Below are 12339 nucleotides of genomic sequence, written 5' to 3'. Positions count from 1 at the left end.
TTTATATTCATTAAATAAAAGTTAAAAAAAAAAATAAATAAATCTTAAAAAAAAAAAATTAGCTGCCTCATTACAGTCTGAAAATGTCACTTCAAAAAAGTTTTTAATGCTGTGCTTTTTTTTTTGCAACCTGAGTTGCAAATCAAGGCAAGTCAAACTAAGTTAAAACAAGGTAAGTTAAATCAAGTTGAAAGCATAAACAGCAGAATGGAAAACTAAGAATGGGTCAGGTAGTTTAACCATGGCCAGTCATAACAGGAAAACAAATTCAGGGCATGGGTATAACACAGACTTGTATTTATTATTTAATTGAAGTACATTAGGATATAATGTTTAAAACAAACCCCTTCACCAAAACAGGTCCTCCAACATCTAGACTAGGGTCTGGAATTGGTAGAAACTCAAAATATATTTATGACAGAATTGTCATATGGCAATTAAAAGACAACTGTCAGGATAAGCTTTTTTATCTTTGAAAATCAACCTCTCTCTCTTTAAAGATTTATTTATTTATTTGAGCAGCAGAGTTACAGAAAGAAACCCAGAGATTTTCCATCCGTCAGTTCACTCCCCAATGTCAGCCAACAGCTAAGGCTGGGTCAGGCCAAAACCAGGGACAGGAACTTCCTCTGGGTCTCCCATGTGGGTGCAGGGGCCCAAGGACTCAGGCCATCCTCTCCTGCTTTCCCAGGTACATTAGCAGGGAGCTGGATTGGAGGTGGAGCAGCTGAGACTCGAACCAGCACCCACGTGGGATTGTCGGCACTGCAGGCCACGGCTTTAACCCACTGAGCCATAGAGCCAGCCGCAACCATTCTCTTTAAAAATTATTGCATTCAACATGGCTGGAAATGGAGGTCATTATATTAAGTGAAATAAGCCAACCACATGATCTCACATGTGGAATCCAGAATATAGGTGATCTCATAGAAATTAAAAAATGTAATGGTATTAGGGATGGTATTGTGGTGCAGCCAAGTTAAGCTGCCTCTTGTAATGCTGGAATCCCACAATGGAGTGCCAGTTCCAGTCCCTGGGGCTCCACTTCTGACTCAGATCCCTGCCAACGCTGCTGGGAAAGCAGCGGAAGAAGGCCCAAGCCATTGGGATAGAATTTCAGGCTCCAACCTAGGCTGTTGTGATCATTTGGGGAGTAGACCAGAAAATGAAAGAGTTTTTTCTCACTCTGTCTCTCCCTCTTTCACTGTCACTTTTTTTCACTATAAAAATATTAAGTGCTTGAAAGATGTATTTACCTGATTGAACAATGCACATGTTGGCCGGTGCCGCGGCTCAATAGGCTAATCCTCCACCTAGCGGTGCCGGCACACCAGGTTCTAGTCCCGGTCGGGGCGTCAGATTCTGTCCCGGTTGCCCCTCTTCCAGGCCAGCTCTCTGCTGTGGCCCGGGAAGGCAGTGAAGGATGGCCCACGTGCTTGGGCCCTGCACCCCATGGGAGACCAGGAAAAGCACCTGGCTCCTGCCTTTGGATCAGCGCAGTGCGCCAGCCGCAGCGCTCCACCCGTGGTGGCCATTGGAGGGTGAACCAATGGCAAACAAAAGGAAGACCTTTCTCTCTGTCTCTCTCTCTCACTACCCACTCTGCCTGTCAAAAAAAAAAAAACAAAAAACAAAAAACACACACACACAAAAAAAAACAATGCACATGTATACATGCAATGAAACAACACATAGTATCCCATAAATATGTATAATCTTTTAAAAATCTATTATTGAAAAAAAGTTGCATGTTTTTGTTTTTTTTTTTTTTTTTGACAGGTAGAGAGGCAGAGTGGACAGTGAGAGAGTGAGAGACAGAGAGAAAGGTCTTCCTTTGCCATTGGTTCACCCTTCAATGACCGCCGCAGCCAGCATGCTGCAGCCAGCGCATCGCGCTGATCCGGAGCCAGGTGATTCTCCTAGTCTCCCACATAGGTGCAGGGTCCAAGGACTTGGGCCATTCTCCACTGCACTCCTGGGCCGTAGCAGAGAGCTGGCCTGGAAGAGGGGCAACCGGGACAGAATCCGACGCCCTGACCGGGACTAGAACCCAGTGTGCTGGCACCGCAAGGTGGAGGATTAGCCTAGTGAGCCGCGGCGCCAGCCAAAAAAACGTTGCATGATTTTTAAAATCAGCTATTTTTAAAATATCAGAACTAATCGTAAGTCCACATAGGAAGAACACAACATTAGATGCAATTTTAAACATATATATTTTGGGATACTGTAAAACATTGAATTTGTTTTGGAATCCTATAATTAAACTGCATTTATTGCTTAGAAGAAAATAAACATTCAATAAAATAAATGTAAAATCATTTTTTCTTATTTAAAGCTTTAAATTTCCATCTGATGACCTGAAAGTCAATTTTTACATTAATATTTACTGAATTCCTTCAATATATAAAGTACTATTTAAAGAACAGTATATATAATATACATATATATATATGAAAGCAAACCATTCTAGAAATTAAATGACATAAAAACAAACATCTTTGCAAAAATAATGAAAAAGAGTGAGGTGTGAGGAGATACAAGGTGATAACATTGATTTCAATTAAAAATGTTAAGTTTTAGATTCAACACATGCAAGCTTCCCATATTTCAATACTTACAGCTTTCTCTTCTGGGGAAAGAGTACCCTCTACTGCCACGATCTGGTATTGCTTATGTTTTAAATTTCCCACAGATTTCCGAAGTTGCTTGAAACTGCTAGCTTCTATGTCTTGCTTTAATAATTTCTGCATTTCTCGAGAAGGACATCCAGGATCAAATATCAGTAAACATAATGTACGGTTTTTTCTCTCTTCGATTCCAACAACTATACGACTGTGACCTATCAGGAAGTAACAGATCTAAGTCAGATCCATCTGTAACTAAACAACATATACACAGATGCACTATGACACACATTCACATGCTCTCTCTCTGTATACACAGTGTACAGCCATGTATTGTGAGTTTAGAATGAATATATACTGTGTCTCCTGGACATGTCTGTATCTGAGCTCTTTCCCAAGACACACAAAAGTAGTTCTATTTCTTAACTGCAGTTTACTTTTGTTCAATTTTAGTTTATTAAAAGCTTCATTACAAAACATTCTGCTTCTCCTTTGCCACATATTTTACTTTTTCTTTCCCATTCTCTTGATCCCTTTTCTATTCCCAATCCCTTATTCAAATTATTTTCAAATTAAATGATTTGAAATTTACCTTAGAACAAAAGTCTTAGGGCTCTAAAAGGTAAACAAAAGTAAAATTATGTATTCTAAAATACCAACAGGGAAGACTTAATTCCTGTAGTTTTTCCTAAACAATGAAAAAATCTTAAATGTTTAACTTCTTTTTACTCCTCTCAGTCCAAATCATTCATATAACAAAATTTATCAAGTATCTATGTGCCAGCCATGATTCCAGCCATAAGGTATACCAGCAAACACACACATGTGCCCACCTTCATGCAGTTCATATCCTAATAAAAAAAGTCACTCTTTAAACAACTTAAATCAATGAAGGAAATGCCAGTAATGGGAGCTTGGAAACACAGGCTGCCTTTTAAATAAGGCATACTTAAGTGATGTATGGGTAATAACCGAAGAAAATAAGGGATGAACCAAGAAGAATGAAGCAAAGAAAAGAGCAAGTGCCAAAGGCCCTGAAGACGCCAACACATCAGAATTCATTATGCAAGAATGCACTGTAATGACGAAGCATCTCAGAAAATCAGACTAATGTTCCAACCCTTCTTCTTTCTCTCCATAAGAAATCTTTTCTCTTTTTTTTGAAGATATATTTATTTATTTAAGAGATAGAGTTACTGAGAGAGAAGGAGAGACAAGGGGTGGGTGGGGAAAGTGTGTGTGTGTGTGTGTGTGTGTGTGTGTGTGTTAGTATTCCATCTGCTGTTTCACTCCCCAAATGGCCACAATGGCTGGGGTGGGGCAGGCTGAAGTCAGGGACCAATATCACCTGAGTCTCTCATATTGGTGGCAAGCTCTCAAGTCAGCTGCTTTCCCAGGCACATTAACAGGGAGCTGGGTTGGAAGTGGAGCAGCTGGTAAAGAACTGATGCTCATATGGGAAGCCAGTGTCACGCCGGCGGCTGCTTAACCTGCTTGGCCACAATACCAGCCCCACTTTTTAGAATACTAACCCATCCTAAAGCAGTAGATAACTTTTTTTGTCTTATAAGTAACACGGTTAACTATGATTTATACTAACCTTGGTGCTGAAGATAGATAGGAGGTTTACATGTACACACTACCTTTTGACTCCTTTCCCTCTCTGAAGAATAATAATTCAATATCCACTCAAATAAGCGAGGGTGTGTGCCTAAAGGACCAGTTGACTTGTGAAAATCAATAATACGGCACCTATAAAAAATGGATTTAGAGAATATTTTTAAAATATTTCACATCATTGGAGGTGTCAAAACCAAACATTATTTTTTAGAATTAATTTTATCTAAACATTACTTTCCTATGAAGGAAAAAAGATTAAATCTAATTTCTTATCGGAAAAACTCATTTTTGTAGAAGAGGTTACTATTATTATTCACAATAAAGCTGGTGATTGATGCAAAGTTACAAATATTTGCTGATGTAAAAAAAAAAAAAAGAAACACTCCCTGAATAGCATATGAGAACCACATTTGATTTTTTAAAAAGTCACCGAAACATAATCTGGAATACAGCTTTTCTTCTAAAGTCTACAACCCTGATGATCAGTTAGAAGCCGAGTTCTGATTTTAGTTCCTCAATAGCCACTTATATATATCAAGAGTTATCATTTCTCTCAAATGCCAATAACAGATAATAATACTGGTAAATATCTTTCTCCTACTTGGCTACAGACTAGGGTGATGTGAGGGAGGCACCCTTGGAAAAACATGAATTTTTTTAATCAGAGGCATTGTTTTTACACCTCAGCAACTACAGTAAAAAGTCAGGTATAACTAAGCTACTTAATAGCACTGGGAACACTTGAAAGTACTGCACAGAGATCCTGTCCTTGTCTCTGTTGGCAATAAAATCTCCATAACAACAAAATTATAATGACTGCTAACCTTACACCCTATAGATTTGATGCTGACAACTTGCAACTGATTACTGAGTTCCAGGTGCTCAAATGAACTTCTGGATAAATTGTTTAGAAGTAGAACAGAGTTTTTGGGTTAGTAGTTGGACAGCATGTTTAGATTTAGAATACTGAATAGTACCTTACAGAGTAAAACTCAGCGAGAGCAAAAGAAATAGTAATGAAAACTTTTATAAAAGTATTCAATGTATCAAGAAAGCTGGTGGATGTATCAGGCATTTTAGAGGAAAACTTTCCTTAAGAATAATTTAGAAGGAACATTTAAGTCAAATAATAAACAGAAAAGGAAAGGCAATTAAGTTAAGGAAAATTTTAATAAGCCTTTCAGGAAGGGAGATAAAATAAGCAATGAGCAATATTCACACAATCATAACGTAAACTCTGATAGACGCTGAGATGAAAAAATTAACTAGGATTGAGGATGAGCAGATGGAAGATATAAAAAATACAACAGAAAACGTCTATTGGGGCGCCGGATTCTGTCCCGGTTGCTCCTCTTCCAGTCCAGCTCTCTGCTGTGGCCTGGGAAGGCAGTGGAGGATGGCCCAAGTCCTTGGGCCCTGCACCCACGTGGGAGATCAGGAGGAAGCACCTGGCTCCTGGCTTTGGATCAGCGCAGCGCACCGCCCATAGCAGCCACTTGGAGGGTGAACCACTGGAAAGATGAAGACCTTTCTCTCTGTCTATGTCTCTCTCTCTCTCACTAACTCTGCCTGTCAAAAATGAAAAAAAGAAAGAAAACATCTAAAATTGATAACCAAAAATTTTTGGCTATAAAGGCATATTATTTAAATATAGTGGGGGTGGTTGTTTGGCATAGCAGTTAAGATGCAGTTTGGGAAACCTGCATTTCACTGTAGATTATCCAGGCGCAAGTCTTGGTTCTGCTGCTACTGCTTTTTTTTTAAAGATGTATTTTAAGGCAGCATGACAGAGAGAGAAAGAGAGATAGAGAGATCTCCAACCCAGTTGTTCATACCCCAAAAGATGCCAGTGGTCAGGGCTGGGCCAGACTAAAACTAGGAGCCGAGAACTACATTGATCTCCCATGTGGGTGGCAGGGGCCCAAGTACCTAAGCCATCTTCTGCTGCTTTCACTGTGATGTGGGATGCCAGTGTCACAAGCAGTGGCTTAACCCACTGCACCACACCACCAGTCCTCTGGCTGTGCTTTTGATTCTAGCTTACAGCTAACGCATTCTCTGCCACCCACTTTGGAGACCTAGACTTAGTTTCCAGCTCCTGGCTTTGGCCTGGCCTGACTCTGGCTATTGTGGACATTTGGGCAATGAACCAGCAGATGAGAGGTCATTCTGCCTTTCAGATCAATAAAAATTAAAAACAATGGAGGAGATGGAAGTGACAGCTGCCTCCAACGAACAAGGATTAAGAACAGAAACAAGCATGAGATAGGGAGTAACATGCTGCAAGCTTCTTAATGCTTCTTAATTTTATATTTTAACTATTTCTTTGATTAACAAAAAAAAAGCTCCCAGATATGGCAATAACATTTATTTGGGATTATAGGTACATACTTTACCCTAAGGGAGGTGAGGAGTGTATAAATTTCACATGCTCCAATCCAGGCTTTTGTTCCTTGTAACTTGTTGTTAAGTTGAGAAGCCCCCTGAGGATCAAAACCTTCCTTCCAGGCATCTTCAATCATAGACTGAATTTTGGGGATACAAGGAACTGACATACCTAAAATTATATAAGCAAACTTAATATATAACAGCTACTAAAGTAGTTAGCATTATCATTTAGTAGTGTATCACATGCTATCCTGAACCTATGGCAGTTAAAGATAGTTACTACTCAAATATCATCAATTATATCATCCCCTCTTCATCTAACCAGAATTTATTTTCTTATGTACAGACCCACCACAATACTTCATTTAGACTATTCATTATGCTTTCTATGTATTAAATCATTCTACATCAAATGTATTTACCAGATGACAAGTTTGAGTACTGTAACTCACGTACCTTTCAAGCAGTCATCGTAAGCATCATTTTGTAATAACGATGAAAGTAGCATTTGGAAATTTCTGTAACCACAACCCCAACCTTTGTCGCCCAAAGATGAATGAAAGTGATCCACCATTGTAGAAAGCCACACGTGCCTCACTTCTGTGGCAGCATTCTGATAATATCTCTGAAGTGCTTCCATAATTCCTAAAGCAGAAAACACATGTTGGAGATTTAGAGGGATTTGTTATCATCTTTATATGATGGTCTTACACATTTCTGTTATCAAGCTTTCTGTCAACCCTTATCGTAACCTTGTCAGCTCCATCTTCTTATCTTCTTACCGTTACAACATTTTCCCATATATTTTATTGTCATTACAATCCAGGTTTCCTAACGCTAGTGTACTACTCATCACGTGGAACAGAAATGGTCTTCATCTTTTTCTTCTCATTATCTCTGCCATCTGTACAACTACTGAATGAATGTTCCTCCTGCCTCTTCATTGTCATATAAACACTGCTGTTGATCACTCAGTCCTAATTAATTTGATCTCATTCAAAAAAACATCAATAGCTCCCTATTACCCATAGAATGGTTTTCCTCTGTGGTGTGTGAAGCACACATCAAGTTATTTTCAAACTTACCTATATTTCATACTATTCTTCTGGCCATGGTTTGAAGTCTGTGGTGTAACTACACATACTGAACATAACTTCACTCATGGAATTCTAATTCAATCTCAGCATTTGCTAAGTACTTTTTATGTATCTATTGCTACAGTAAATGCTGAGGATAAAAAGATGAATATAATAATATCCCTTGAAATCCTAAACACCTAGAATATTGTGTTATAATATGAATAAATTAGGTATTAGGATAATACCTAGTACCTATCTTTTCAGTATTTTCTTGTGTTTCAAAATCTTATAAGGTCAAGAATCACGGAGCTGGTTCTGTGGCGTAGCAAGTAAAGTCACCGCCTGCAGTGTTGCCATCCTATATGGAAGCTGGTTCGAGTCCTGGCTGCTCCACTTCTGATCCAGCTCTCTGCTAGGGCCTGGGAAAGCAGTGGAGGATGGCCTGAGTCCGTGGACCCCTGCACCCGTGACGGAGAACCTGGTGAAAAGTCCTCCTCCTGGCTTTGGCTTGGCGCAGTTATCTAGGGAGTGAACCAGCGGATGGAAAACCTGTGTCTCTCTCGCTCTGCCTCTGCTCTCTCTAACTCTGCCTTTCAAATAAATCTTAAAAAAAAAAAAAAAAAAGAATCAAATGCTAATGTCTCCACAAACTTGTTTTCTGATTATGACACTTCTTATGACTATTTTTCTAAACACTCAATAAATTAATATTTTGTGTAACCTAGGTAACACTCACATTCTGCCACAGCAGAATATTCTAGTTCCTTGTGCATATTTTACATACTCTACAAACTCTGGGAAGTTCATTGGCAAGGATGTCTTTGGGCTTTTGTTTTTACCAAGGTAAAGGTCAATAAATCAAAACAATCAAACAAGCCAATAGTTGCAGTTGTGCCTACCAGCATTTCCAAAGAAGACTCATGTTCATGGAAAAGAACAATTGAAATGGTATATAACTTGAGAATTTATTGTTGTAGCATGGAATGCGTGCTCCAGGAATTCAGAGAAAAAAATATAAATATGAATTTCAGTACCAAACACTTTGATCAAGAGATCAAGATTTCAGACATATTTATGAGTAGGGAGGGCAGAAAAATAGCGAATAAAGTAACATATACTCTAGTACACTTTGGCGTACTTACTACATATAAGACAGGATATCTCATTGTGTAAGTAACCCTGTGTTAGCAACCATAACATCATATAACTGCTTTATTTCCTTACAATTAAGTATCTTTATTCCTTAGCACCTAAATCTCTTGGTTATTTTCCAAGATGAAATTATTTTTTTCTTAAATTAGATACTATTAAATTTATAACAAAACTGCAGTATATAAGTAAATTAAAAACTCACTTTAAATAAAAAAGTCACTTCAACTTTTATAAAGTTATCAAAAGAGGCCCGTGTGGCGGCACTACACATAAAGCTGCTGCCTGAGATGCCAGTTTGTGTCCTGATTGCTCTACTTCCAATCCAGGCCCCTGCTAATGGCCTGGGGAAAGCAGCAGAAAATGGCTCAAGTGTTTGAGCCCCTGCTACCCATACAGGAGACAGTTGAAGTTCCTGGCTCCTGGCTTTGGCCCATCCCACTGCTGGCTGCTGCTGCCATCTGGCGAGTGAAACAGCAGATGGAAGGTTGATATTTCACTCTCTCTCTGTTAACTTTGATGTTCAAAATAAATCTCTTTTTAAAATTCTCAAAAACAAAAATCCTTGCCACTAAATCACTTGTAAATTCAAGCAGCTTATAAAAAAAGACATGGCATATTACAGGGCTGTACAATTTATTTTTAAAGGTATATTTAAGCTATAGATAAATGTCTATGTCCTATAACTAAAATAGATGCACAAAATGAAATTAAAAGATGGCCTAAATTAAATACAAAGAAAGTTGTAATATTTTCTTCCTGTACCCTAATGAATCATTATTATATATTCACTGGAATGTCCTATGCCATAAACAAACCTTTTGAAATTGAAGATCCCTGAAGAAGTATAAAGATACCCTTACAAAATATACTCACAAATATACAAAAATATGTAATATGTGGTACTACAATAAGTGGGGAAAATACAGACTTAATAAATGGTAGTGAGAGAAGCATAACAAATATTTTTAATAAATATTGTTATAAATAAGGGGAAAAAAATCAGATCTCTACTTTCTCTCTGCCCTTCCACCTCCAAACAATACATATACTTCCTCAAATTCTAGGTGGACTAAAGATCAAAACATAAAATTCAAAAATATAAATATTTAAAGAAAATATACAGGAATATATTTATATATTTATGGTTTTTGTTTCTTTTCTCTCACTGTCACTCTGCCTTTTAAATAAACAAATAAAAAATCTTTAAAAATGTTCAGGGACTAGCACTGTGGCACAGCAGGTTAAGCCAACACCTGCAGTGCCAGCATCCAATATGGGCACAGGTTCGAGTCTGGCTGTTCCACTTCTGATCCAGCTCTCCGCTATGGTCTGGGAAAGCAGTGGAAGATGGCCCAAGTCCTTGGGCCCGTGCATCCACATGGGAGATGTGGAAGAACCACCTGGCTCCTGGCTTCAGATCAGCGCAGCTCTGGCTATTGAACCAGTGGATGGAAGACCTACCTCTACCTCTACCTCTACCTCTACCTCTCTCTCTCTCTCTCTCTCTGCCTCTGCCTCTGCCTCTGCCTCTCTGTAACTCTGCCTTTCAAATAAATAAATAAATCTTTAAAAAAAACGTTTTCAGAGTATTAAGACGTGTATGAGATTGACTTAAAATTCCAGTACAGATGGTCCCTGACTTAAAATGGCTGACTTACAATTTTTCTATTTTATGGTGGTACAAAAGTGATAAAAACTCAGCAGAAACTTTATTTCAAATTTTGGGTTTTGATTTTTCTCCTGGGCTAGCCATATATATAGGGTGATAGTGTCATGCAGGAGCTATGAACTATATTCATAGGTAGCCATGTCACCACAAAAATAAACAACCAATACTCCACAATGGACCATTTGCTAAATTATGATATTTAGGTATATTAAACACATTTCCAACTTACAATATTTTCAATTTATCATGTTTATCAGGTTGTAACTTCATAAATTGAAAATCATCTGTAATTTTATCTATTTCTTTTACTTTCATTTAATGTCACTCTTGGATATTTAAAATTCTCTATTCCAAGACCTGATACTGTAACATAGTGGGTTAAGCTGCTTGCAATGCCAGCATGCCATATTAGTGCCGGATCAAGTCCTGGCTATTCCACTTCCAATCCAGGTCCCTGTTAGTGCTCCTGGGAAAGTGGCAAAAGATGGCCTGAATGTTTTTCCTCTGCCACTCACATAGGAGACATGGATGGAGTTCTAAGCTCCTGGCCTTTATATGGCCCAGTCCCAACTGTTGTGACCATTTGGGGAGTGAACCAGGAAATGGAGTATCTGTTTCTCTCCTTGTGTCTTTTCCTCTCTCTCCCTGCAACTCTGTCTTTCAAATAAATGATTTTTTTTTAAAAAGTCTGTATTCTCTAGTCTCACATTATTTTTCTTTCCAGTAGACCACACTGGTCCAAAACAAGGTAAGCATCCAATAAAAACTTGGGAGTGAGGGAGGGAACAAGGGTATAGTGAAAAGTATCATTATCCTCTTAAAACTATATGTAAGAAATACAAAAAAAAGTTATTGCAAAATTTAAAGGAAAAAAAGAAAGGGAAGAATTTTTATCTATGAAATATGTTCTCTTTACATTAATAAAAACTTAAAAAAGGTTTACTTTCAAATGTTAATACTAAATGTAAGTAAATTATTTTCAAGTGAACTATTTACTGTAAAAAAAAGCATTTGAGGCCGGCTCACTAGGCTAATCCTCCACCTTGCGGTGCCAGCACACCGGGTTCTAGTCCCGGTCGGGGCACCAGATTCTGTCCCGGTGGCCCCTCTTCCAGGCCAGCTCTCTGCTGTGGCCCAGGAGTGCAGTGGAGGATGGCCCAAGTACTTGGGCCCTGCACCCCATAGGAGACCAGGAGAAGTACCTGGCTCCCGCCATTGGATCAGCGCGGTGCGCCGGCCGCAGCAGCCATTGGAGGGTGAACCAATGGCAAAGGAAGACCTTTCTCTCTGTCTCTCTCTCTCACTGTCCACTCTGTCAAAAAAAAAAAAAAAAGTATTTGAAATGTTTACATGTATCACCTAAAACCATATAAAGCATGAGCTTTGAAAAAGACAAAATTCAAATGATTCTGATCATCACTACAGAAATATATGGAATTTTAAACTATGTGGATGTTTAAGTACTCACCAGAAGTTTTTGTTTTTCCATCATCAACACCAACAGCCAATGATTCCATCATATCAGCTTTTCTCCTATGAAATTCAGATGGATGCATCCTTCCCCTGTTTACTTCTATCTCCATATTTCGTAGTTGCTGTTCTTTGTATCCCCCAGAATTATCTAAACCATACTGTCTCTGTTGAATATAAAAAGAAATGATAAATCTTAATGTAACTTTAATTCAAACAGGGTAGAAATTTACTAGTTTTATTTATTTGGAAAGGTAGGATGAAATATCATGGTTCACAAGTCAACATAAATACTTTTATGAAAATAAAATCTCCCACAAACATAATACAAATCTCT

At 38.3% G+C, this 12339-nt stretch overlaps 1 protein-coding gene across 5 annotated transcripts in view; it reads right to left on the bottom strand.

Moving 5' to 3' along the window:
- The window catches only part of ZUP1 (zinc finger containing ubiquitin peptidase 1), a 34836-nt gene that overhangs the window by 1518 nt on the left and 20979 nt on the right, over positions 1-12339 (bottom strand). For 4 of the 5 annotated variants that reach the window (XM_008263412.4, XM_008263413.4, XM_008263411.4 and 1 more), the window contains 5 exons: positions 12001-12169; positions 7089-7277; positions 6636-6801; positions 4225-4376; positions 2619-2839 (listed from right to left, as the gene is read on the bottom strand). In XM_008263412.4, coding sequence (XP_008261634.1) covers positions 2619-2839; positions 4225-4376; positions 6636-6801; positions 7089-7277; positions 12001-12169 — 897 coding nt within the window. The remainder of the gene's footprint in view (positions 1-2618; positions 2840-4224; positions 4377-6635; positions 6802-7088; positions 7278-12000; positions 12170-12339) is intronic. The other variant, XR_011388560.1, reaches the window with a different exon arrangement.

Source organism: Oryctolagus cuniculus, chromosome 5 (genome assembly GCF_964237555.1).
Source record: "Oryctolagus cuniculus chromosome 5, mOryCun1.1, whole genome shotgun sequence".
NCBI lineage: Eukaryota > Metazoa > Chordata > Mammalia > Lagomorpha > Leporidae > Oryctolagus > Oryctolagus cuniculus.
This window is presented reverse-complemented; position numbering and strand designations above follow the sequence as displayed.